This window comes from Trachurus japonicus, chromosome 19, assembly GCF_045865225.1.
Source record: "Trachurus japonicus isolate A0001 chromosome 19, Traja_1.0".
NCBI classification, from domain to species: Eukaryota; Metazoa; Chordata; class Actinopteri; order Carangiformes; family Carangidae; genus Trachurus; species Trachurus japonicus.
This window is the reverse complement of record NC_140925.1, coordinates 12,341,615-12,368,338: the sequence shown is the minus strand read 5'-3', so window position 1 is coordinate 12,368,338 and position 26,724 is coordinate 12,341,615. Positions and strand designations below refer to the sequence as shown.

The 26,724-nt window shown below is 41.0% G+C and overlaps 2 protein-coding genes and 1 non-coding gene across 4 annotated transcripts; 1 reads left to right on the top strand and 2 right to left on the bottom strand.

Moving 5' to 3' along the window:
- The first annotated feature begins 1,421 nt into the window (after positions 1-1,421).
- LOC146967521 (interferon a3-like) lies at positions 1,422-2,764 on the top strand. The gene is made up of 5 exons (XM_085762215.1): positions 1,422-1,553; positions 1,691-1,762; positions 2,212-2,361; positions 2,496-2,570; positions 2,672-2,764. The coding sequence occupies exons 1-5, from the start codon at positions 1,422-1,424 to the stop codon at positions 2,762-2,764; spliced, it is 522 nt and encodes a 173-aa protein (XP_085618341.1).
- Positions 2,765-14,102: 11,338 nt separating this feature from the next.
- polr3e (polymerase (RNA) III (DNA directed) polypeptide E) lies at positions 14,103-26,548 on the bottom strand. 2 transcript variants are annotated; one of them, XM_085761006.1, is made up of 21 exons: positions 26,528-26,548; positions 25,300-25,415; positions 23,807-23,857; positions 23,596-23,673; positions 23,369-23,484; positions 22,557-22,639; positions 22,177-22,284; positions 21,898-21,947; positions 21,678-21,797; positions 21,504-21,589; positions 21,277-21,321; positions 21,062-21,153; positions 20,661-20,781; positions 20,436-20,517; positions 20,291-20,350; positions 20,041-20,198; positions 19,226-19,287; positions 18,682-19,127; positions 16,544-16,621; positions 16,171-16,293; positions 14,103-15,251 (listed from the first exon to the last, which is right to left on the bottom strand). In XM_085761006.1, exons 2-21 carry the CDS (start codon positions 25,336-25,338, stop codon positions 15,195-15,197), a joined length of 2,055 nt encoding a protein of 684 aa, XP_085617132.1. In that variant the 5' UTR covers positions 25,339-25,415; positions 26,528-26,548; the 3' UTR covers positions 14,103-15,194. The 2 variants fall into 2 exon arrangements, with proteins under 2 accessions (XP_085617132.1, XP_085617131.1); XM_085761005.1 differs by lacking the exon at positions 26,528-26,548 and adding an exon at positions 26,249-26,401.
- A 94-nt stretch (positions 26,549-26,642) lies between these two features.
- trnal-aag (transfer RNA leucine (anticodon AAG)) lies at positions 26,643-26,724 on the bottom strand. The gene has a single exon. It is a non-coding gene; the product is annotated as a tRNA-Leu (tRNA).

The window sequence follows — 26,724 nt, the reverse complement described above, 5'->3', positions numbered from 1 at the left end:
GGCTCTTCTCTTCATTCACTAGTTTGTGGTTGTTCCTCCTGTGGTTGTGACGTGACGTGACGTGAGCGCAGAGCAGCGTCACCGTCACTCGCTTTCATTTTCATGTAAATAACTTATGTTGGGAAAAAATCTGGTCTCTTCCTCAAAAATTTTTTGTGGTTAATAAGGTGAAAGAAGTGTCATTTAAAATTATTAATAGATGTTACCCAGTTAAATCCTTCTTTATCAAATTCAAAATTGTTGACCTAGATCTGAAGTGTGCCTTTTGTGACTCCCATACTGAGACTGTTATTCATCTGTTTTGGAAATGTGAATATACCCGCAAACTGTGGCAAGATATTTGTAGATTCATTTTAGATAATATCTGCTGTGATTTTGAGCTCCTCTGGCAAAATGTCCTTTTTGGATTTATAAAGAGTGACACTCCAGCTGAAAAAGAATATTTTTTAATTAATCTCATTTTAATTCTTGCAAAGTTTTATATCCACAAGTGTAAATTTGCCAAAGTAAAACCCATTTTTTGTGTTTTTATGAAAGAACTGGAGGTGTATTTCAAGTCAGTTTCCTCTGCTAATAACAAGAAAGCTATCAAAACTATAAATCTGTGCTCCCACTTTAATATCTTTAATTCAATTTAATTTCCATTGCTCATATCCCCTGGTGTGTCTTACTTTTTTTCTTCTCCTTTTTATTTTATTTTATTTTTTTTTGTTTTACTATTATTTATTTCTATTTATGTATGTTTTTATTTTATTGTCACGTCTATTTGTTATCCAAGTGTTATTAATATGATGCTCATATGGTTTTATGCATTGTTTATGTATTTTGTAAAGCAAAAATAAAGTTGTTAAAAAAAAAAAAACTCATTTCATTTTCACTTTCCCCCTGGCGGAGAGTTTAGTGTATGACACACTGATGTAACCTGTTTCACAGCTTTGAACATAATGAAACCACTGACTATAGTACTGTAATAAAAAATGCAATTAAATAAACTAAATAAACACATTAAACTCTTTAAAAATACAAAACAAGTAACAGATTTAAATCAGACAATAATAATAATGATGATTCACTTTTTGTTGTTAAACCTGTAGCAGTGATGCAAATATCAATCTGATGAACAAATGTGAATTTTACTTCAATTGCAAAAATATTGAAACAGAATTAAATACACTCATCTGGTTTTCTGAATCACTGATCAAACCTGAAATGTGAAGCACTGACCATGAGCTGCTTGTTGTGGTTGTTTGACCATTGTGAAAGCTACAGGTGTGTGCAGGCCGGCAGGTATGAAATGAAAATGAAACAGGTGAGTCTTATAAATGAGCAGCAGCTCAGCTCCATCTCATCACAGCAGCTGGACACATCTGGACTGACTCTACACCCTCAGAGGAGACTTGTCATCTTTAATCTTTGTGAAGATGTTGAGCAGGATCTTGTTTGTTTGCCTGTTTGTGGCTCAGCTCAGTGGAGGCTCGTCGCTGAGCTGCAGCTGGATGCACAACAAGTTCAGAGAGCACAGTGAAGAACATCTGAAGCTGCTGGACAACATGGTGAGTCCACTGCTCTGAGAGCTGCTCTGTTCAGACTCTGTGGACCAGGGTGTGTGTGTGTGTGTGTGTGTGTGTGTGTGTGTGTGTGTTCACCTCAACTCATGATGTGTTTGTTTGTCTTTGTGTGTGTGATGCAGGGTGAGCACATCGAAGTGAACGACGCTGTGTCCTTCCCTTATGACCTGTACAGCCAGGTGTTCACAGCATCAGTAAGTTTCTTCTCTTTTAATGGTTTTCAAAATAAAAGCCTTTAGTCCAGGGGTGTCAAACATGCGGCCCGTGGGCCAAAACCGGCCCGGCAGAGGGTTCAATCCGGCCCTCAGGATGAATTTGCCAACTGTGAAAATTACATAGAAGACATACTGTAAGAGGCATGAAATTGCACATTTAATCAAGAAATGTCAAGTTGGTTCGTAAAAGAATAGTTCATTAACTGTAAACATCTTAATAATGCACTAAAACAAAGGGAACAATTCAATGTTCTTTTTATTTATATGGTATCATGCTATTATTTTACTAGTCCGGCCCACTTGAGATCAGATTGCGCTGTTTGTTGCCCCTGAACTAAAATGAGTTTGACACCCCTGCTTTAGTTTTATTATGTGAATGTGTCCCTGTAGTAATCTGATTACTCTTCTCCTCCTCCTTCTTCCTCCAGGCTGAGGATAAAGTCGGTTTCACGGTGCAAATTCTGGACGAGGTGGCCGTTGTGTTTGAAGAGGACTACAGCAATGCATCATGGGAGGAGAAGACAGTGAAGGACTTTGTGGGCGTTGTGATGCAGCAGGCTGACGGCCTTCGCTCCTGTGTGAGTGTCTCAGAGTGGATCACCAGCCTGTTTCTCTAATTAATGAACATCTGTCTCCACGGCGACAGTGTCATTACAACAACACAGATTTTTTTTTTTTTAAAGATGATTTTATGTTTTGTTTTTTTCTTCAGACTGGGAGACACAGGAGGAACAAGAAGCTGCACATGTCGTTCAAGAGACTCACTCGCCACCTCCTCGCAAGAAGAGTAAGTCTATCTATCTATCTATCTATCTATCTATCTATCTATCTATCTATCTATCTATCTATCTATGTATGGTAATAATGATAATATTCTTGTGTGTGCAGGGCCACAGCGCTGAATCCTGGGAGCTGATCAGACAGGAAGTCAGAAACCATCTGATCAGAGCAGACCAGCTGATTTCATCTCTGCTCAACTAAAACACATTTAGTTACATCTGCTTTTTTATTTTCTAAAATTTGCATTTTAAAAAAAATGAATATGTTTTTTATAGTATCTATTTATTAATGTGTTACATGATTATTTATTTTATTTAACTAGTTATTCATCTGTTTATTTATCTATTTATTTATTTATTGCTTTGTCTTTTATTAAAAAATTGAAATTTGGATTGAAAAAAAAATGAAATATATTTTTTATACAATATTTATTTATTCACTTTGGTCAATAAAAAAAAATAATCTTCCAGCAAATGTGTATTGTTTTATCTCACACACTGTGTATAATTTTGGGTTCAACTTGATCAACTTGAAAACACAAGTTCTTCTGCTGCCACAAAATATGTGTAACACCCGTCTCATGTACCTATGGGGCGGGGCCTGGGTTAAACTTATGATATTCCCCTTTTTGTTATGCTTAATAAATAAAATAAGAATTGAGTAGGCTAAATGAAAACCACACACAATAGCACTTTAAATGTAAATACTTTTTTAGTTAGAGGATTTTTTAGTTCAAAATAGAAAAATAAAAAATATGAAATAATCACTTGGGTTCAGTGACAATAAAATTAATGTTCAACAGAAATGATACCCGTTTTGATCACTTTAAATACTGGCAATAGCCTACTGGTTATTCACACCAAATATCATGAAACATAAAGCGAGCGCATAATGCAATGAACCCACACACACACTTCCACACGCACACCCCACAGTCCACAACAGTCTGGGAAAAGCTACCCCAAAACCCCGTTGCAGGCCTGTTTCGTTGCTCGTGTGCGTTGAGGCCCAAAACACACTGGCCGCTTCGCTCTCTGAAAGCAAAATAAAAGGCACGTGCAAATCAACAGTTACTCACGGCTCCCACAACAGTCCATGCGCTCCCGACAGCTCTCGTCCACACCGGAGGGCGCAGATCCTCTCGACAGGGCACAAAAGTCTGTGTTATCCGGTAACAGTCCGTTCACCTTAAACAAGAACTTTCAGCCTCTAAAAAAGTCTCAAAACTTCGACGCGGTTGGGCTAAAGGCGGGTTTACACTGCACGACTATTCGTCTGTTCACATCTCAAACTGCACGAGCGTCCCTCTTCAGTCCTACGTCTCAGATCAGTCTCAGACCCCCACTAATTGCACGTCGTTCTACGATTGCGCTCCACCACGATTACCCTGCGATGCCGCTGAGATTTGTGCTGCTCTATAATTGCTCGATTGTAAACATCAAATTGACATTGGTTCCTGATGTTGGTTCCTATATAGCAGAGTCCATGTGGAAGATCAGACCGACAAACACACACACAGAAAGCGCGCATCACCTCCAAGGCCGGTGTTGCAGAGAGAGAGAGAGAGAGAGAGAGAGAGAGAGAGCGACGCTCTCCAGCCAGCTGACGTGTAGTTCACCTGCGGCTCACCTGCAGCTGTCAGAGGAGGCTCACTAGTTCTCTCTCTCGCCTGCACTTTGTTTAAAAATTCAGCTGATCAGCAGCCAGAGCACAGTGGAAGTGGCTGGTGTGTAGGCTCGCTATATTTTATACTGTAACGGCAAGAAAAAATAATCGTCCTCAATTGCTGATTGATAGTGTGTGTAGCCTACATTTGTCGGGCTGATCTTCCATCACGGACTGCGCTGCATTACTGATCATCACCCGGTCACCCTGTCTCTCTACAGCTGTGGTCTAACTTCAGCTTCACTCCCCTGTCCCTCCTCTCTCTGTCTGCCCGTTCTAACTCCATCTGACGAGGTTCAGCATCACACTCAGGTTCATAAAGGCTCTGTGCTCTGTGCTAAAACAATCTGTCATGGTAAAAACTTGTCGTATGTGCAGAATCGTGACGTAGGACCCCATACATTGTCCGTCACGACGAGAAATTTTCTGGCATGTCAGAAAATAATCGGGAGGTCGGCGACTCGTCTTTAGGACGTCGGGACGTGACGCAGAGCCTCACTAACCATACGTCCCGATTATGCTCACGACCCCGCGATCCCTCTAAGATTATGCAAATTAGGCTGCGACTCGTCTGGGACGAGAAAATCGTGGCAAAATCGTACAGTGTAAACCCGCCTAAGGAGGACGATTATTTTTTCTTGCTTGGCTCACCAAGATGGCGGCGTAAACGGTTTAAAGTTTTCGAGCTCTCAGCACCAAACTTAGTTAAGTTTTTTTTCTTGACCGTTGCTCTTTGTGAAAGCAGCTGGCACTTTCACCGTGACTTTATACAGCTACTTTCAGTGCAAAAGTAAGGCTAAACTGAACAGAATGTCAACTAAAACCGGGCAAAAGCGACACAACACGTCGAGCAAGGAGGCTAGCACTGGCTCCGCAGCTAGCGAGCATGACTACGACAGCGGCATGGATTGCTACCTGCAGTCGCATTATGAGGAAGAATTCCCGCGCTTGCCGATTACTCCAAGTAAGCCCCCACTCCCGAAGAAGCCGACCCTAATCCCTCCGCGTAAACAAGACGGGCTCGGGTCTGATGAAGCCGTTCGTTCCCTGGCTGAGCTCATCAACAGCAGAAGCGACAAGTTGGAAAAGATGATGGAGTCTGTCCGCGGCGAAATTAAAGCCCTGGACGAGAAGGTGGCTCATATCGAAAGGAGGATGGAAAAAACAGAAGACTCCGGCGTGAGGACCACGAGCCGGGTCGCCGAATTGGAGAGATACAGTCGCCGGTGGAATCTGCGGCTCCACGGCCTGCCCGAGACCAGGGGGGAGGATGTCCGAGCGCAGATGATCGACATATGCCAGAAGATCCTACCGGAGGAGAGGATGAAGCTGGCTGACGCCGTTGATGTAGCACACCGAGTAGGAAAACCGCGTCAAGACAACATGAATCCCCGAGGGGTAATCATGAGATTCACCTCCAGAAGATTGAGAGATGCTGTCTGGAAGGGAGCAAAGAACAGCTCCTTTCTCAAAAACAAGGGCCTGCGCTTCGCGGAAGATTTAACTCAAGAGGACAGAGAGAACAGACAAAAGCTATGGCCTTCCATAAAGAAAGCTCGGGATGAAGGAAAAACAGCTTACTTTGTAGGAGGTAAAGGCTATGTCAACGGAGCAGAAATCCCTCCGTGATCTATCAAGGTTAAGAAAGATTAATTAAGTGCCTTCTTCTTAGTTCACGTAAAAGCAGGGTTGTTTATTTGTCATAAACGAGATGTTTACAAATTCTCAAGTTCCTTGACATTCCCTGTGGCACAAATTTCAAGTAATATGCCCACTGGTCCTAAAAGGGCTCAGTCTTTTTTAGGTTATCTACCTACCTCTGATTTCAATTTGAAATTTGCACTTTTATGAATATTTTTGTCTCATTTTAGACAAAGAGGTAATGCTGCTTTCCAAATTACTAATAATAATTGCTCAAATTATTATGCTTTGTTATAAAGCGAATATGGTGCTGACCTCGGCAGCTCTTAGACACTTTTCACTTTTACACACTATTCTGTAACACTTAACCAAGACATATTCAAGTTTTGGTTACATTCTTTCTGTTATATATTGTTCTTTTTGTTCATTCATGTTCTCACTTGTTTCACTAAACGCCAGGGGGTTACGTAATAACATTAAGAGAAAAGCATTATTTCTTTTTGCTAAACAGTTCAAATCAGATTTATTCTTCTTTCAAGAATCACACTCTACTGTGGACTGTATAAACTTCTGGAGAGCGCAATGGGGTAACACTATATGGCTCTCCCATGGAACAGAGCGTTCTGCTGGGGTAGCCACATTAAATGACAGATTTCAAGGTAATGTTCTGATCACAGAAGCTGATCTTAACGGTCACTTCATTTGTCAAACTATCAAACATAATGAATCAATCTACATTATTTCCAATATTTATGGTTACAACACAAAAAAAGAAAATGAAGCTCTGATGCTAGCGATAGATCACATTCTTACGAGTTGGCTGGTTAGATTCCCGAATGCATTTTTAATATTAGGTGGGGATTTCAATAATATTTTGGATGACTCTTTAGACAAAATACCACCTTCTCAACAAATTAGAGCAGATCCAAAGCTAATTAACTTCATAGAAAGGTTCAATCTAGTTGACATATGGAGAGAGAAGAACCCTAATAATAGAGTATACACCTGGAGTAATAAATCGGGCTCTAGACAGTCCCGTTTAGACTATTGGCTTGTATCTGACAGCTTAGACAAAAATAATATTGATGTCCGCATCTGCCCAACACCCTTGACTGACCATAAAGCGATACACATCTCTATTAACACCTCCAGTGGTTCAACACCTGTCAATCGTTCTAGTTACTGGAAACTTAACAGCTCTATACTACAAAATGTTGAAAATAAAAAAAAGATAAGGGATTTGATCTCATTTTACTGGTCCAAAGCAAATAATGAAAACACTTTTGGGACTAATTGGGATCTCCTGAAATATGAGATAGGTAAATTATTAAGAAAATACAGTGCACACGCTGTCAAAGCCAGGAGAGCAGAAGAATTGAAAATTGTTTCATGCATAACTAACCTATCTAGCAAAGACCCAGACTCTTTAACAGAGGAAGAAAAAGGAGAGCTAGCTTTCTCGCAAACTAGACTTGATGAATTATATCGCCAAAAAGCAAAGGGTGCTTTTGTCAGGTCTCGCTCTAAATGGTTAGAAGAAGGGGAACAAAATACCCACTACTTCTTTAATCTTGAAAAACATCATTACACAAATAATAACATTAGCAAATTAAACATTAATGGAGCTGTTACTGAAGACTATCATGAAATAGCTGACTTTTGTTCTAATTTTTATAAAGACTTGTATAGTTCTAAATTCTGCCAAACTGCAGCTGATAATTTTCTTAATCCACTATCAGTTAAAACTATAGGTGAAGCAGATAAAGAGTCCTGTGACAGGCCTATATCTCCTCAAGAAGTACAGCAAGCTATAACTCAACTCAAAAACAATAAGTCTCCTGGGTCTGATGGACTAACAGCTGAGTTTTGCAAATCCTTTATTGAGGAACTGACTCCCTTCTTACATAAAGTCTTTATTGAATGTATTAATAACGAATCTCTTCCCACTACCTTGACCCAAGGTATTACGGTCTTAATACCTAAACCGAAAAAAGACAGTCTGCTCCTAGACAATTGGCGTCCGATTTGCCTACTAAATAATGATTACAAAATTTTAGCTCACTTACTGGCATCAAGATTAAGATCAGTTTTAGATTATATCATCGAGGAAACACAATCAGGCTTTATGAACAAGAGGCATATCGCAAATAATATTAGGTTAGTTCTAGACATTTTGGATTATCCAGAGTTGGTAGAGAATGATGGATTTATACTGTTTGTAGATTTCTACAAAGCGTTTGATACCGTTGAACATCCATTCATTCTACAATCCCTTAAGAAATTTGGCTTCGGTAACTATTTTTTCTCAGCTATCAAAACTCTGTACCACAAAAGTAACAGCTCTATTAAACTAACGGGTGGCATGTCTCCCAGATTCAATATCTCTAGAGGCATTAGGCAAGGGTGCCCTGCTTCTCCATACCTGTTTTTACTGGTGGCTCAGCTTCTGGCAGACCACATTAAATCAAGTGAGATAAATGGCATTAATATTATAGGCAGAAAACTTACCATAACCCAACTGGCAGATGACACCACCCTCTTTCTTAGGGATGAAAATCAAATCTCCACTGCAATAAACACAATTACAGAATTCTCCAAGGCCTCTGGCTTAAGTCTCAACATTAATAAATGTGAGATTATATCCATTAAAGATTGTTCAAAATCATCCATCTGTGGAATCCCAGTCAAAGATGAGGTTGTGTATTTAGGTATCACAATTACCAAGGACCAACAAAAAAGAACTTCAGTGAATTTTAATCCTATAATACAAAGAACTCAGAAAAAGTTGAACCAGTGGCTTTTACGAGATCTATCCCTTAGAGGCAGAGTTTTACTATCTAAGGCAGAAGGAATGTCACGCTTAATATATGCATCTTTATCTCTATATGTGAACTGTAAGAGTATTACTCAGATTGACAAACTGCTTCTCAACTTCCTGTGGAAAAATAGAACACACCACGTGAAGAAATCTGTTTTAATGAATGACTATGAAAATGGTGGGCTCAATTATTTAGATTTCTGCACCTTAAACAATACTTTTAAGATAAACTGGCTCAAACAATTTTTTAGGAACCCCAATGCGATCTGGAACATTATTCCCTTTCATATTCTGTCAAAACTGGGTGGATTAAATTTTTTCTTAGTATGTAACTACAATATTGACAAAATTCCAGTTAAAATGTCAGCCTTTCACCGGCAGGCCTTTCTCTCCTGGTCACTTATCTTCAAGCATAATTTTTCACCTCATAACTATTATATATGGAACAACAAGGACATTTTATTTAAACATAAATCCCTTTTTATTGAGTATTGGTTTAATAATAACATTGTACATGTGGCTCAATTATTCAACAGGAATGGTCTCCTCTATTCGTATAATGAGTTTTTATCTGAATATAATATTCCTGTATCACCTGCAGATTTTGCCAGAGTTTTTGGAGCAATCCCATCTGGAGTTTGCATGTTATTTAAATCTCAACCAAGAATGGAAACAAGCCAGCTCTCCCTGTTATCCTTGTCAGACACCCCAATAGGTAAAGCTTGTCTGGCCGGCAACCATGGGAAAAACAATAAATTAATAAGACTCCTGTTTAAAAGGGATGCCACCACAGTTCCATACGTGATCTCATACTGGAACAATTTTATGGAGGACACCGACTGGAAGAAGATTTGGCTCTTACCCAACCGATACCTGTTAACTAATAAAGTGAGAGAAATTTCATTTAAGATTATTCATAAATGTTATCCATCCAATGACCACATTGTAAAAAGATTTAAAAAAGACATTGATGTGAATTGTACTTTCTGTTCTGTACATGCTGAAACTGTGACCCATTTGTTTTGGCTCTGCCCTATTGTGCAAAAACTATGGAGTGATATTTGTAATTTTGTTGCTATCAATGTTGATGGTGATTTTATTTTGTTTTGGAGGAATGTTCTGTTTGGGCTCCCTGACCTGAAAAAAAACAAGGAAAAAGCTAATATAACTTTTATTATCAACCTTATTATTTTAATGGCAAAATTTCATATTCACAAATGTAAGTTCATTAAAAAAAAACCTTCCTTTACTGCTTTTAACAGTGAGCTCAAGCAATACATAACCTCCATCAAATTTTCAAACAACCAGAAAGCGATTAAGACTATCAATATATGTGAAAACTTGAAAATTTTGTTGTAAACTTATAAATTCCCCCTGGCGTATAATATAAATGTGCTTTAGTAATTGCATGTTACCATGAAAAACTATTTTTGTACTGTGAAACAAAGTTTTGAATTAAAAAAAAAAAAAAAAAAAAAAAAAAAAAGATAGATATAACATAAGATATATCTATCGCTCTGGCCGGAGTCTCCGAGCTCTGCACAAGCCAATCACAGCAAAGACTTTTGTGATTTTTTATTTATTTATTTTTTTAACAACTTTATTTACAACAAGAGTATACACAGGACTGAATACAGTTAGATGAAATAAGTGTATACAACATTAAAGCAGAAGTAAGTGGTCCGGTCGTTTTCGCTAATGCTGCGTTCCAGGCAGGCTTTTGAAATCGTAAATTACAGCTTCAAGTCACAACTTACGACTTTGTAGCGTTCCAGGCAACCCACTCGTGTTTTTCCGACCTGTTTTACCGGTGAAAGTCACTATAACGGCCACTCGTAACTTCCGACCGGTGAACTCGTACCAGATCAAACTGGTACGACTTCACGGTCGGAAAAATACGAGTTTCCTTGAACGCACCATAACAGTCCTCGTCGCTACGTCGCCACATTCACGGCGTTCCTTGGCTGCACACACAGCCCTGCATGCCGTTCTCTCTCCTCATTGGATAAAAACTGTAGGATACAATAAATGTTTTCTCCTCGGCTCAGAGCAGAGCAGAGTGACTGACAGACCCGTGTTTCAGTCCAAACACTCTATGTAAGTGATTGCTGTCGGAAGATATGTAAGGGATAATGCCCGACGAGGTGTCCATTATCAGAAATTAATGGACGACGCGGAGGCGTGAACCGTCCGACGCGAAGCGGAGGACGGTTGCTTCCGCGAAGTCCATTAATCTCTGATAATCGGACACCTCGAAGGGCATTATCCCGCTTATACCATGGTCACTTACGAGATAAATACATATTAAATCAATTACTTATAATTTAATGTTGTTTTTACCGTTAAAATGTTGTTTTTACCGTTAAAATCACACGTCTTTAAGCGGCTGAGCCGAGCGGACTATTTAATAACACTCGTCGGCGATAAAAAAAAAAAAAAAAAAAGAGGGACCCGCTGTGACCGCAGCGTAACGTTACAGCCAGTGACTCTGCCACAGCCTGATAGTTGATCAGTGAAGGGAGGTGATGTGACGGCTCAAATGTTACGTGACACAAAGTATTTCAGACGGCCAGTGCTTCTTACCGCTGGTGTGTTTACAGACTCCAGTGCCGTGATGCGCTGAAAAAAAGTTGTTATGGTCCGAGTGTCCGTTGCCGTGGTTACCAACAAGCGTTTGAGCCAGCGCAGTAATATTTAGAACGTAATCAGGCTATTTTACCGGAACATCTTTATAGGTGTCCATTATCACTTTTTAATGGACACCCCGCAGCCAATCAGAATCGAGGATTCACCCAGACCATGGTATAAAACTATTTAAGACTTATATTAACACAAATATACCACTTACTTCTGCTAATACACAACCAAACAATCATAAATACGCCAGGGGATGACAGCAAGACAGAAAAAACATAAACTTAAATAAATATTTTGTAAAGCTTACAAAGATCATACGTTTTAACAGCTTTTTTATTCTCACAATCACAGAGGGAGGAGATATATTGACCAACATATGCAGACAGTTCCAAGAAGTTTGGCTTCTTACCAGAAAATTTAGACTTATGTATATAAAATTTGGATAAAATAATTAACAAATTAATCATATAAAACTGAGAAATTAGTTTTTTATCATATTCAGTGTAGCCAAACAAAACATTTTTCCAGCATAAATTAAACTGGGGATAAATATGATCACTGATAAAGCGTGCCAGTCTGCTCCAAAGTTGTCTGGTGTGTGGGCAAGACCAAAATAAATGAACCAAGGTTTCATTGACAGAGACACAGTGGGTACAGTTCACATCAATGTCCTTCTTAAGCCTTTGTATATAATGATTAGTTGGGTAAAATCTATGAAGCATTTTAAATGAAATCTCTTTGACCTTGTTGGTTAAAAAAAACTTATTAGGTAGTAGCCAGACTTTTTCCCAATTAATATTTCCAACAAATGTAGACCAGTAGGATAAAGCAGAGGGTGAACTTACAATGTCTTGTTGAAATAGTTGACGAATAAAAAGACTTTTGTGATCGACACCTCTTAAAACAAATAATATTGTGTAAATAACGTAATTACACTTAAACACTGTTTCAGATGAACTTACTCTTTTTTCTTTTAGGACACGACATGAGATGACATGAACTTATATTTTTAACACATACTTCTTGTAGATTTTTAACTTTTTTAACCTTTGTATTTTAACCATATTTATGCATTTTTAAACACATCAATACACAATAAACTTCACATGAATTATGAATCTGTACATTATATTGTTATCAAAATGCAAATACACCCATGACTTTAGCAAGGGCTACATATGATTTTACTTCCAACGAGAAAACCTCTTCAATGAATGTAACATATTAGATTAAATCAATGGTAAGATCAAGATATATATTATAAATAAAAGTAAACACACAGACTGCAGGTTTCATTTACACTACTGGTGCATTCATCCTCCAAATAAGACTGAATTAAAAAGTAAAAAAAAATTACTTGCAGATATTTTGAACGTGCCACGGAGGGCGCTGACAGGATGTGACGTCTGCCAACATGGGAATTGAACCCACAATCTTAAGATCAGGAGTCATAAGTTGCACAGGCCCACACACATTTGTTATTACACAGACAAAACACAGAGGGAATAAACTTAAAGCAGAAGTGAGTGATCCGGTCGTTTTGGCTAATGCTGCGTTCCAGGCAGGCTTTTGAAATCATAAATTACAGCTTCAAGTCACAACTTACGACTTTGTAGCGTTCCAGGCAACCCACTCGTGTTTTTCCGACCTGTTTTACCGGTGAAAGTCACTATAACGGCCACTCGTAACTTCTGACCCGTGAAGTCGTACCAGATCGAACTGGTACGACTTCACAGGTCGGAAAAAAACGAGTTTCCTTGAACGCACCATAACAGTATTCGTCCCTACGTCGCCACATTCACGGCGTTCCTTGGCTGCACACACAACCCTGCATGCCGTTCTCTCTCCTCATTGGATAAAAACTGTAGGATACGATAAATGTTTTCTCCTCGACTCAGAGCAGAGCAGAGGGACTGACAGACCCGTGTTTCGGTCCAAACACTCTATATAAGTGATTGCTGTCGGAAGATATAACTATTTAAGACTTATATTAACACAAATATATCACTTACTTCTGCTTTAATGGCTCTAAACTATTATAATGGTTAGCGTGATGCTGAGAGGAAGCTGCATATTTGCAGAAGTGCAGAGTGAAGTGGCATGAAAATAAACAGCTAGGGAAAAGTGAATGTAGCGAAAGACGGAAAAGACAGTGGCCCCAAACCAGAGCAGTAAGTACAATCAGGAAGTGTAACCAGGGCCGTTGCTAGGAATTCTGGGCCCTTTGTGATTGTAACACAGTGATTGCCTAAAACATGATTTGCATTAGAGGGAACAAGCAAAAGTTGAAAAACTTTTTTAAAGTTTACGATATTTTATTTTAAATGAGCAGCTATTCAGACGTTATGAAACCAAATCAGCTCACATCCCCACTGGCACCTATAATAACAACAAAACTCACCAGACAAGTTGATGTTACAGTGTTTATTGAGCAAAGCAACAAACCAATGCAAGGGGAAAAAAATCTGACGAAGGTAAATTTGAATTGAGCGTGAAATGAAGGGACTTCATCCAGATTTAAGGTCTAAATGCGTTGAGTGTTGTTGTCGTTGCTCCTGTATCTCATCATATGAGTGGGAGTGGGAGTTTGTCCTGAATGCCTTGTGAGAGGCGGAGGCACTTAAGATGGAGGCTCAAGATAGCAGCACGTGGCAATAAACCAACGTATCCATGGCAACAAACTACCCCCCCACCCCCCATCATTCACCTACAGTAGCCAGCGACCCAGTGTTTGCACCGGGCCCAGCATCCATCCACAAGATCTACGACAACGCTTTATTACTCCAAGTTGCATCTTTATTATCGTCTCTCGTCAAATTCATCAGTCACTCAAGCTTCTCTCACAAAAAGGAAAAAAAAAAAAAAACCATTCAAGGAAAACAAAAAAAAACTCAACATCACGCAAGTTAATCCACTTTTTCCTCAGACATAATATTTGACTGAATAATACAGAAATGTGGGAAAAGCCACATTTGATGTAGCAGCTTCCAGGTCCGTGATTGCCAAAGACACCAAGTGGTTTCAGCTTAACGACATGAAAATAAGGACTTGTTTTTTTTTTTGTTCTATTTTTTTCCCTTTTGTTTCACATTTGTCGACTTGTGAGTTTGGCAACTTTTTCCTCCAAGTGCTCTAGTTTTTTTTTTTTAGTTTTTTTCCCCCCAGCCCGTCACAAACATCCATCTTTAAAGCTCAACCCTGTTCATTTGTGGACTGATGGTGGAATAAATAACTCTGTTCAGTCCTTAACCAAGTCAGATCCAGCAAAGTGTGTGAAGTTAATGGATAGAAAAAGAAAAAAAAAACAAGTGTAAGGTTGTCTTTTTTTTTAACCACAAGGTATTGAACTCAGTTGCTTTGTTGATAATACAGTAAAACAATGTTTTCTCTGGCGAAATTTAATTAAGTTAGATGAAAGCATTCGGTTGCTTTCGTGAACCGCGCCCTCATCTGGTAAAAGTTTAATTCAAAAATAATCAAACATGGTCATAAATCCCCCCCCCCCAAAAAAAACTACTGATAAACCGTATATGTATCTTTGCTTTTTCTTCATTTTTTTTTTTTTTAAATAGTCTTTTTTTCCCCCTCCGATTCTCCAGCTGTCAGTGTGAGGACGTGAGGAGTTTCTTTCCTCGCGCTGACGTCAGAGATGCTTCAGCTGAAACGAGAAAAGCTTCGTGTTCGGAGCAGAGCGGACGTCTGACGCCTCCGTCCTCCGGTCGCCCCGCGCCCTCAGGAGCTGTAAGGAGGGGGTAGGGGGGGCGGGGGCGAGCTGCGATTGGCCCTCATCTCTCTCGACTGCCCTCCCACTAGACACCCGGGAGAGGATTTGATTGGCTGACGGTGACCGCAGACGGCGGGGACTCAGTGTCAGGACTGTATCGTTCCCTTGAGGTACCACATCCCCGCGTGGCTGCTGCAGCACTCCTGCAACGACAGACACACACAGATGTTTAGATCAACGGAGACGAAAAACACAAACCCCAAAGAAAAAACTTCTCCTTAAAGGGATACTTCACCCAAAATCGATAACTCACCATTCTACTCACTGTCATGCCAAGGAAGGGTTTGGAGAAATTTCGGAGTCATCAAAACGCTTTTGAAATTCTATTATTTTCATATAATGGCGGCGGATGGAGCTCACTTTTAACACACACTATGAAACATCCAAATACCTCCATACTGCTCGTCCGTACTGACCCAAGTGTCCCGAAGCCGCCACATGAAAAAGATGTTCGGAAAAAATAAATTTGATCTCTGTTTTTAGCCTTGTTGTAGCAGTAGCTCCCAGTGGCTGCGAGAGATTTGCTGCGAGATGTTCCTCTGTGTTTACATCATACATCCAATGGTTTACAACGACGGATGAACATCTCGCAGCAAATCTCGCACATGCACACAAACATCAACCTCTGGCCTCTGGGAGCTACTACAACAACAACACTTTGAGCAGTATGGAGGTATCTGGATGTTTTTTTTTTAAGAGTATTTTATTTGCAGCATTTTTCAAGATATGCATGAAAACACAAACATAGAACTCCAAACCCCTCCCCAACCCACCCACCAACAAATTGAGAGAGAGAGGAAAAATAAATAAATAAGTAAATAAAAAGAGAAATAATGACAGAAAAAAAAAAGGAAAAAGTCGAGAGGCAAGGTAGACAAAAGCTTGTAAATCTACAACCCGTCCATCATAGAGGCTGACAATGTGTCCATATACGCCAAATAAGGAACTCCACAAGCGTTTTGATGACTCCGACAGTTCTCCAACCCCTTCCTTGGCATGACGGTGAGTAGAAAATTGATGAAGTATCCCTTTAAGAAAAAAAAGACTCTTCATGGAACTCACCTTCAGCAGCCGGTCGATGTCGGCTTTGTTGGCGTCTCCAAACTCCTGCGTCAGTCGGGCCTGTATCATGTTCCTTCTGAGCCGGTAGTTTTTCGTGAACAGGTCAAACAGCAGCCGGCGGTGCTGCAGGAGGAAACACGCCAAAGAATCCATTTAAATGACTGACTTTGATGGGACTGACTTTAATGGGAGGAATAATACAGCAGAAGATTAACTAAACAGCAGCAGAAGCATTAAACCAAACAATAACAAAACCCCAAATTGGATTTTATTAGGGCTGTCAATCAATGAGTGACTAATAATACTATATAGTTTTATTTGTTAAAAAATATACCATAAAAGGAACATCTGTCAAGTGTTTTCATGTGTTTACCGTGTCGAAATCCTCTCCAGTTTCCCATAAACCAAACACCTTCTGTTCGTCGGGAGCAGCCGTGCTCTGAGCAGGAAACTAGAGTCAGAGTGAGACAGTGGAGTTAGAGAGGCAACAACAAGGTTGTGTTTAAACTGTCAGGACTAGAGTGACCATAACACATGCATGTTCCTGAAAACCTTGACTCAAGCATGCAGGGGCTGTTTAATGTATTTATTAGGGGTGGGAGAAAAAATCGATTCACATAGATATCGCGATATCTTTGACGATTTTTAAATCGATTTTATTTATTTATTTTTTTTAAATATTGTGCAATGTGTATTTGTTAGCCTCTTTTACATACAGAGAGTACAGGCTTTGAAAAGGGTTTAAGTTCACTTTTATAATGGAGTATGTTAATTTATAGGCTCCTACAGTATTTGTGTGCAGATAAATGTTAAAAATGCCGACTAAAAATCGAGAGAATCGGCAATATCGTAGAATCGCAATTTAAATCGAATCGCCATCCAAAAAATCGTAGAAGAATCGAATCGGGAGAAAAGCATATCGTTCCAGCCCTAGTATTTATTTATTTATTTATTTATTTATTTATTTATAGATGTTTCCTCTCTCTGGGATTAACCCTGCAGAAAAAACACACCTGCACCAAACCCATTTATAAACTTGTCGGACAACTAGACAATATTGTTTACAACCGCATGGACGACAAATCGCCTGATTCCAGATCTGCCTGCGTTTGCAAAACAGTAATCTGCGCATTTCATAAACCTGGTGTGCAGGTGAAGTAGAGGATTACTCAGAGCTCGATTTGCAGGTGTCTATTTACTCTTCTCATCTCAACACTTTCTGCAACAAACCCATTCCAAGGGGCTGTTGGTGGGCGTCTCCACTGTAGGAACCGCCCACTAAGGACCATCTCCTGAACTTTTGTGAGAAACTAGTGGCCTCGGGGGTAGGGACGAAAAGACCCCAGGTTGGGCTTGAGGTTTTCTCTGTGCTTATTGGTTGTAAGTGGGATGTGACGCCAGGAGGAAGCCTTGAAATAAGTGGCATTATTAAAAAATCGTCCAGAAAAAGAGAATAAGAAATAAAAAACGTATCACAGTAGTAGCAGTAAAAGATCTATGAGAAGGGGACAGACAACTATGCGATCACATGTCGATCGAAACAGAGTTCTTAAAGGGATAGTTTAACATTTTGGAAAATTGGCCCGTTACAATAATCCCTATAGTCATAGCAGTAGGTTCGTTACCTTTAATTGTCGGTGCAAGCTATTTTTAGAACGGCGGAGCAGAGCCGTGAGCTGCTCAGAGCTACACTACAGAGGCTAATGGGTTTTCTTGGTTTCCTTCATCAAACTCATCAAATACACAATCCATCAACTCCAAAACACTCTGGTGGACAAGTTGTGACCTGCACATTCACCACGCTATGAGATAATAACAGAATGTTACGAGACAGAGTTGTTTTAGAGGTAAATTCATGCAAAACCGCTGATGCGCGTTCCCGTCGGGAGCAGTTTTTCAGCAAGCAGACTCTGCATTTACCTCCAAAACAACTCTGTCTCATAATGTTGTGTTACTATCTCATAGTGTGGTGAATGTGCAGGTCACAACTTGTCCACCAGAGCATTTTGGAGTTGTTGGATTCTGTATTTGATGAGTTTGATGAGGGAAACCAAGAAATCCCATTAGCCTCCGTAGCGTAGCTCTGAGCAGCTTGCGACTCTGCTCCGCCGTTCTAAAAATAGCTTGCACCGACAATTAAAGATAACAAACCTACTCCTAAAAGTATAGGGATTATGGCAATGGGCCAATATGCTAAAATGTTGAACTATTCCTTTAAAACTCAGCATTATTAGAAAGCGTCTATATACTGCCAGAAAAAACGAAAACACCAAGAGCAGAAAAGAAAACTGCTGCACAAAGACTGAAACTGTGAAGTGTCCGACAAGTCCTGCTCTGTAGCGCAGACACAGCGGCTGAGTGACGGCGTGGAAACGGCTCCTGTAAAGTTCCTACGCCACTCTTTTACCAGGAGCTACCACACTGGAAACACGACTACAGACAAAGACTGAGAGACGGGAGGAAAACAGAAGCATCCGGCGTGAATGACGGAGGTCCTGGCCTGATACTCACAGGCACCATTATCTGTTTGCAGTGGCAGAGCAGTATGGCGTCCTGCAGCAGGTGGTCCGAGATGGAGTGAAACACGCTCTGTCCGACCGGCATGGAGGCCAGGTGGAGGTTAAACAGCCTCTTTAGCTCGTTCAGCGTCAGTACAAAATGCTTCCTGAAAGTCTTTGCCACAAACTCCAGCAGCTCTGGCGACGCCGTGTTGCCGTTGGCGTGGTTGAAGCCGGGGGAGGCGGCGTTTGGGTAGCCGTTGACGGAACCGTTGGGGATGCAGGAGGACGAGGAGGTGTCCATAGGCTCGTCCTCCTCCCTCGAGTTCTCGTTGGGATCCTCTTTGACGCCGCCAGTCGCCCGTTTGGCGTCCAGGTCCTTCTGCAGGGACGCCTTGTTTTCTTGCGCTCGGTCCTGAGCCATCTTCAGACGCTCCTCTCCGCTGACGTGGACGAGCTCTGGAAAACAGAAGTCAGATTAACTTCTACTGAACGCCTAATGTGTCATGTGTTCATTATGAGCGGCTGTTATAAATACAAGGCGGTCTGTTACACACCAGGCTGAGAGGAATTCTTTGGCATGAAGTCGTCTTTAGAAAAGTTAAAGACCTTTTCCAACCTTTAAAAATAAAAAAAGAGAGGGAGACAAGACAGGAATCAATAATCAATCCTCCAAGAGAAACATTTTTAGACCTACCTACGGAGCAAATATTTTTGCTGCCGCTAGGGTGCGTCTAGATTTCTAGGCTAATAAGCTTCTGCAATATCACAACATTTATTTCCGTCCAGATTTGCATTAATTTTTCAAAGACTCTCAGTGGGGTTCAGGTCTGGACTCTCTGGTCACATTGGACCACATTTCTTCCTTGAAGATGATGGTTCCCCACTCTCCTTCCAGTTTTTAATAATGCATTGGACAGTTCTTAACCCAATTTTAGCAGTCTCAGTAATCTCCTTAGATGTTTTATTTGCTTGATGCCAATAATTTGACCCTTCTGAAACAGATTAACACCTTCTCCATGACCAGTTAGGGTTTTTTTTTTTAACACTGGTGAAACATGGAAGCAGCGACTCAAAGAATCTTGAATGTGTGAGAATCAAGTCTGAAAAGGTAAATATTAGCTTTGCGAGGTGATTTACAGTGTGCACCCCCATATTTTCTGCTTGCACTCCTAAAATTTTAAAGTTAGGAGCCACTATGCTCCATGTAAAAAAAAGTTAGTCTGGGGCCCTGCGTTATCTACCGCTACATTGATTGTTTTCTTGCCGGCTTCGTTGTAAACAAATGCACATGGCCACGAGGAGGGTTAGTAAAACTGTGGAAAAGAGAACGGACTTGCATAGTTCCTCTTTAAAACCTTGTGTGACCTACTTGCTCTGGATGCCGAGCCACAGCATGTGTTGCCTGTGGGCGACGTCCGGGTGCTTCTTAATGAAGTCGGAGTCGGTGGGCAACATGAACTCCCAGCCCCGGTTGATCCGCGGCTTTGCCACGTGCTCCAGGAACTCCTTCACATCCTCTGGAGGAAGCTGTTGGGACAAAGAAGAAAAAGGAACATGACCAAACTGTATCTTTACCAACATTTGTACAAACTTTTGGTAAATTTTGTTCTTGTTCTCACCTTGATGACGGATGAAATCTCCTTTCTCATCACAGTGCGCTCCAGAGTGAACCTCCACATCTACAGAAGGAACAAGGAAGTCAAAACCTAGTGACAACACAACACAAAACAAAACCATCAACGACTAAAATCAGCAGCAACTCACCACAAAGTCCCGGCCACGACAGAGCACTTCAGCAGGGACGCCGCTGTGAGGACTGCAGGTGTTCTTCGGATACAGGACGTCACTGTGTGAGGAAAAACAAAAAAACACATTACACCATATACAGAATTTAAATAGTTTTCTGTGGCACTTGAGAATAAATCCATCTGCACTGGAGCTAATGGTTCAATCTTAATATTTACACATGAAAGGGGAAGTAGAACTCACCTCTTAACAACCCAGGTCCCCTGAACCAGCAGCGCCACCTGCTGGATGCAGCGCAGCACGGCGGCCGAGTCAGTGCCGGAGGCGAGGAGGCCCATCAGGTTGGCGAACGGCATCACTTTGACTGGGGATGAGAGAAGACGTCAGAGCAAGGAAGAGGCAATAATGAAAATTGAAATGCTTTAAAAACAGTGCAACAAAGCAACCAACATGTTTATCTATCCTGTCGCTGAGGAAGGTTAAGTTTAAAATATGTCACTTTGGTCTGACACCATTGAAATTGATACGTCCGACTTGTCTCCCTTGTCTGGCTTAAACAAAACCTAAACGGGAAACTGAACTGATTCCGATACCAATCTCCTGTTTGAATTATAAAAAGGTGAATACAAATTAAGTTAACCTACCGTTCTTCATCAGGGTCCTGACCTGCTCTCCCAGAGGCAGCGTACGCAGCTGAGCCATCGAGAGAACGTTACTGGGACCGACAGGCTTCACACTGACGGTCAGAAAACAAAAGGAAAACAGGAGGGAGAAGATGATAAATACTCCTTCATGTCTGGAGTAGTCAAAAAGTTTATACATTTAGGATCTTTTTCACAGACGACTGACGAATACTTACACTTTCTCCTCAGTGAGAGGAGGCATCAGCATCGCCAGGTACTCCCTGAGGAACAATAGGAGAAATAAGTGAGGAAGGGAACTGAGACCGAATAGACAAGGAAACTAGATTTTCATTTATTTAAATAAAATCTTTATCATCCAATATGGACTAAACACATGCAAAGGTTTGGACATTAACTGGACAATCAGGCTGTAAGGAGAGATAATGAAATGTATCATACTCACTTCGGGGTTTTGACCAGTTCAGAGTTTTCCGAGGCGTCGACTGACTGACAGTACAGGTACTGTCTTTCATGCTCTGAGCGACTGTCCTGAGTTTAAATAACACACAACGTTAGACAAACGCGTCATGACAAAGACCAGAGGAGCAGCTACGATACAATTCGTGTGGCCTCCTACCTTCACACTGTGGTACTGCAGCTGAACCCAGGGCTCCTCCGCCTGCTTCTTCTGGAGGAACTCGTAGGACTGGATCCTCCGCTGCCGGGCCTGCTCCGACTCGGGACGAGCAAACCTCACCTGGAGGAGGGGAACGGATGTGGTGGGGAAAAAAAGATTGATTAAGGACATATTAAGTCAAATTGAACATATATTCAAATGTGTGTGGACAGGTTCTCACTGTGATGGCCTTGGCCTCTTCCTCAGCTTCGTCCTGGGAGGAGTCTCCGCCTGCAGACAGAAGACTGTGCTCATACAGCGGCTTATATCAGGTGAAACAATATTTTGGGGCAGTGGTGACTGTTTATTCGTAGATGTATTCATTTATTTATGCTCTTCTTTAGTTATCAAGACTGTAAAACTATATAAAAATGAAATTCCAGGGCGTTCATTCCTTGCATTTGCGTTTGTGTGAATGACAGCTCCAAACTCAGATGTTCAGATTAAAAAACAAACACACCTTCGTTGGCCGCCTCCCTCTCTCTGGTTTTGGTGTCGGCCTTGTCCAGGTAGGAGAAGCTGGGTCTCATCTGAAGGATTCCCGTCAGCGGCGTGACGTGGAGCTCACCTATTGACATAAATAATGAAAAAAAAAACAGTTCAGAAACCAGTTCCTGGTTTGGATCACAGACATTACACAGCTGTGGGTGGCGATGGCAGCGGCCACGCAGTAAAAAACGTGGGAACTAAACATTAAAAGATAAGAAGCGTAGACACTGATAAGGACTCGTATGTACTCTGTGAACATCTGAGTGAGTGACCTTTGTATGTTTACAAGACGCAGCAGCAACCACAACAACAAGCACTGTAAATACAGAACCATGGGTTATTAGATCAGACCTTTGCGAAACACGGCAGCAGCGTATCTGGAGGTGTTGGTGGTGGCTTGGATGGAGCAGAAGGTCTGTTTGTCCATCAGTTTCCTGGAGGAGAAACGTGATCAATCTGTTAATTCTGAAGAAAAAGCTTCACATTCATGCCCACAGATGTAGACGGTTAACTTGGCTTTATCAAGAAGACTGGAAGCAGTAAGCCTGGCTCAGTCTATTGCACAAAAATTAAGCTTACGAACGATTATTTGTCAGGTTACGTATCAGACTGTTTCTTGGCTCTGATGATCGACCAGTACAGGCTCCAAGAAGTTGTTGGTCTCTGCCAAGAAAATGAATCCCTGGCTTCCAGTCTTCTGGTTACACAGTGAGCATCACATTAACAACTAAGCCTGTCCACACGGATACAGATTAAGTGACGGAAAATGCGTTTTGCGGCATTTTGGAATCGGGTCCCAGAGTGGGAAAATCTAAAAAAAAAGTCACCCAAGCGTTTTCGTTTAGACATCCAAAACAAATCTTTTGTAAGACAATGATGTCATACCCCCCACCTCTCTAACCTGTAACCTGAGACACAACGCTTGACGTCACAGTCTATAAATGTAACAACAACAACAACAAGCCGACTACTGCCGATTAAATCGACTTATAATGTTTGGAGTTTGAATACAGCGGGGAAGCTTTCCATCTTCTTCTCTGTTTTTGGTGTTTATGTTGGTGTTGCAGTGCTGTGCTATGGAGATTTTTTTCAAAACGAACGAGAAAAAGATCATTTCGGGTTTCCCGTGTGGACAAGGCCTGAAGGTTCAACAGTGTACGTACGCTGAATAGGTGTTGGTTTCGTCGTAAACTGTGCCGTCCACATTCAGGGCGATTTGCTCTCCCTTACTGCGACAGTAGTTCGGACTCATTGTGTTGATGGCCATCTCCAACTCTACCTGTGTAAATAATGATCAGAGCAAAAATCATTTTAGAATATAAATAATAAATAAAACATTCTTGTTTCCTTTACTGGTGGATACTGAAGAGAAAACAGATGCTTTTTGTACCCTTTGCTGCTTGGGTTTGATCTTCGCTGATAAGTGGTCCATATCATCATAGGTCATGGTGGATGGTCTGATAGGATACTGAATGAAGAGACAATGACGGTGATTTGACACAGTGATTATCAATCAATCAATCAATCAATCAATCAATCAATCAATCAATCAATCAATCAGGGAACAGTTTAAAAGAGAGTCTGGGTAAAATAAACCTTACCTGGAAAAGATATAACTTATCTGCGAGACTTTTGGCGAGGTACACATCAATCTGAAACACACGGAGACAGTGATTTAATTAATAGATAATGGATTACTGGGTGGATTTGACCTTTATGGAGATGTCTGAGATCATTTCTGTGTTTTGTTGTTGTTTTATCTCTGCTCTGTTTCTTCTGCTGTATTCAAACCTCTCTTGCAAATAAAACCTTGATCTCATTAAAATCAAGTGTTTCAATGTTGCACTTTCTCTTACTGGACTTGCAGCAACACAAGAATCCCTGGCCACGTGCTACCCTGCATTAGTGTGACGTAAAGATTTTAAATTAAGGCTACTAATTTTAGAAGAGGATTCATACATCCAGTATTTTCACGGCTTTTCCTCATTGTCAATTTGCACCACATGTGACTGCCCAGTACAATCTAGCCACCTTACTTTATCTTATTATTTAACTATTTTTTTGTATTATTCTTATTCTTAAAGGGATAGTTCACCCTAGAATGATATTTCGCTCATTATCTACTCACCCTCATGTTGACTAAGGGCTGGAAGAAGTTTCAGATTCCTCCGTGGCTTCTCTGAGTTACAGGGGGTCTCGGCATAGCAGTGCATGTCCATATAACGGTTGCAAAGGGACACCGGAGCTCTTCGTAAAAAAACACAAACAAAAAAACATCCAAATACCTCCATGATGCTCGTATGTAATGTCCGTCTTGTGCTGAAGCCCCAAATTGCGTAATTGTCCCGAAAAAAATTAAATAAGTCTATATTTTAAGCTTGTTTGTAGCGGAAGCTTCTCGAAGCTCCTCTTCCTGGTCCGTCCAAATCTCGCGTGATTTGCGCCGGCGTCAGCATGCGTCAGTGCGGTTACTGCGAATCACGCGAGATTTGGACGGACCAGGAAGAGGAGCTTCGAGAAGCTTCCGCTACAAACAAGCTTAAAATATAGACTTATTTAATTTTTTTCGGGACAATTACGCAGTTTGGGGCTTCAGCACAAGACGGACATTACATACGAGCATCATGGAGGTATTTGGATGTTTTTTTGTGTGTGTTTTTTTACGAAGAGCTCCGGTGTCCCTTTGCAACCGTTATGTGGACATGCACTGCTATGCCGAGACCCCCTGTAACTCAGAGAAGCCACGGAGGACTCTGAAACTTCTTCCAGCCCTTAGTCCACATGAAGGTGAGTAGATAATGAGCGAAATATCATTCTAGGGTGAACTATCCCTTTAACTTATTGTTCATTTGTTGTTGTACGTCTTTTATGTGAATGTCAGAGAGCTATGCAAACCACAGTCAAATTCCTTGTATGTATGCAAAATACTTGGCCCATAGATTCGTTTATGGTTCTGATACATACTTTAAAGTGTATTATTCAGTACAAAATGTTTGCTCTTCTTTATAAATAGCTGTTTGGATCTGCTGGAATTAAGCTTAACTTTAACTTTACTTTTAGTTATAATTCATATAACCCCTATCTATGGGCCTACCTCTTCTATAATGGGGTCATCGTCATCCCCACTGGCCATATTGATGTGAGCAGAGCGAGGATGGGTGAGGAGATGAAACAGGAGGGGAGCGGCAGCAGATCTTTAAAAGATCCAACCTGGAAAAACAAAGACAAAAGTAGGTTACAGAGGATTTATTGTGCAGACAACAACTACACTCCCATCATTGTTACCAAAAGCAGCTCCACCCAGACGGCTAACAGAGAAAAACAGGTGACAAGCAGCTGGAGCAGAAAGAAGAACAATGTGGCCCAGCATACCAAGGTTATATCAGCTAGTCTATCTACCATCACTTTGTCAGGATGTTTCAGAGTGTGAGTCCTGGAGAAATCTGTTATAATGGGTGTAACGTTATATATCTAATGGACATTATGTGAAGAGTGAACCAGTAAAACCACTTAACCTAATTAACAGAGGGACCATGATCATGCAGCCAGGTAAAACTGACATGATGTAACACAAGTGCAACTCATATTTGAAACATTTCTCTCCATACAAACACTTGGAAACAGAGGGTTGTACATAACACAGATGTGAAACTGCGATGTCAACCTGTTATGAAACTTTTATCAGGTTGTTATTCTTTAAAAAAGAAATGAAATGACACTAGTTTCTGGGCTACGTTAGCTGCATTAGCACCCTTGGCATCAAACTACTCCAGCTACTTGTCACTAGCCTGTGCTACACTGAGAGGAAACATTTCTATTTCTGTATAAAAACGCATTTCTGCAAAAGATGACATGATATAAGAAAACACACTCGGCGTTTCCCCTCCGCGTGCACAAACGTTTAAAACAACGAAGCTAACTAGCCTAACCGGCTAACATTAGCCTAGCATTAGCAAGTCAAAATAAGCCACAAGTCAGTCACCGGGGCCTGGTTTAACTCCCCTTTTCTCCTAAACAGAACAGCAACTAGACACGTCTCTCACCTGCACACTTCGCTGTACAGTTTTAGCTATCTCATCCGTGTAAAGGAAACAGCCCAGAAATAAACCAAGTCCAGTAACGTTGCGTACAGGGAGCAGCAGCGTCTAGCTAACGCAGCATAAAGTATCAATGTGTCGATACCATGTTGACTGTGCACACGTGGGGAGGAGCCCAGGTCCCATGATGCATTGCAGAGCGACTTCACTCCACTCCACCGGGCCGTTTACGTTTTCTCTTTTTTGTCAATAGGTTAAAAACGTTGTAAGAAAAAAAAGTGTCACCCTTTCGTTTCACAACTGGACGTTGGTTCTTGTAGCATGTGTTGTTCAGCTCTGGTAGCATTTATGGAGTGTGCAGTGCACTGAAGTTTGCTTCAATGGTTTAAGAAAAAAGTGATGGCAGCGGTGGGATTCGAACCCACGCCCCCGAAGAGACTGGAGCCTTAATCCAGCGCCTTAGACCGCTCGGCCACGCTACC

Coding starts and splice junctions, on each gene's coding strand:
- LOC146967521 (XM_085762215.1), top strand. CDS start 1,422: ATGTTGAGCAGGATCTTGTTTGTTTGCCTGTTTGTGGCTCAGCTCAGT. Junction 2,362..2,495: donor CTGACGGCCTTCGCTCCTGT/GTGAGTGTCTCA, acceptor TTTTTTCTTCAG/ACTGGGAGACACAGGAGGAA. Junction 2,571..2,671: donor GCCACCTCCTCGCAAGAAGA/GTAAGTCTATCT, acceptor TTGTGTGTGCAG/GGCCACAGCGCTGAATCCTG.
- polr3e (XM_085761006.1), bottom strand. CDS start 25,338: ATGGCCAGTGGGGATGACGATGACCCCATTATAGAAGAG. Junction 20,518..20,660: donor GGGACCTGGGTTGTTAAGAG/GTGAGTTCTACT, acceptor TTCCTCACACAG/TGACGTCCTGTATCCGAAGA. Junction 16,622..18,681: donor GCAAACAGATAATGGTGCCT/GTGAGTATCAGG, acceptor CTCTGACTCTAG/TTTCCTGCTCAGAGCACGGC.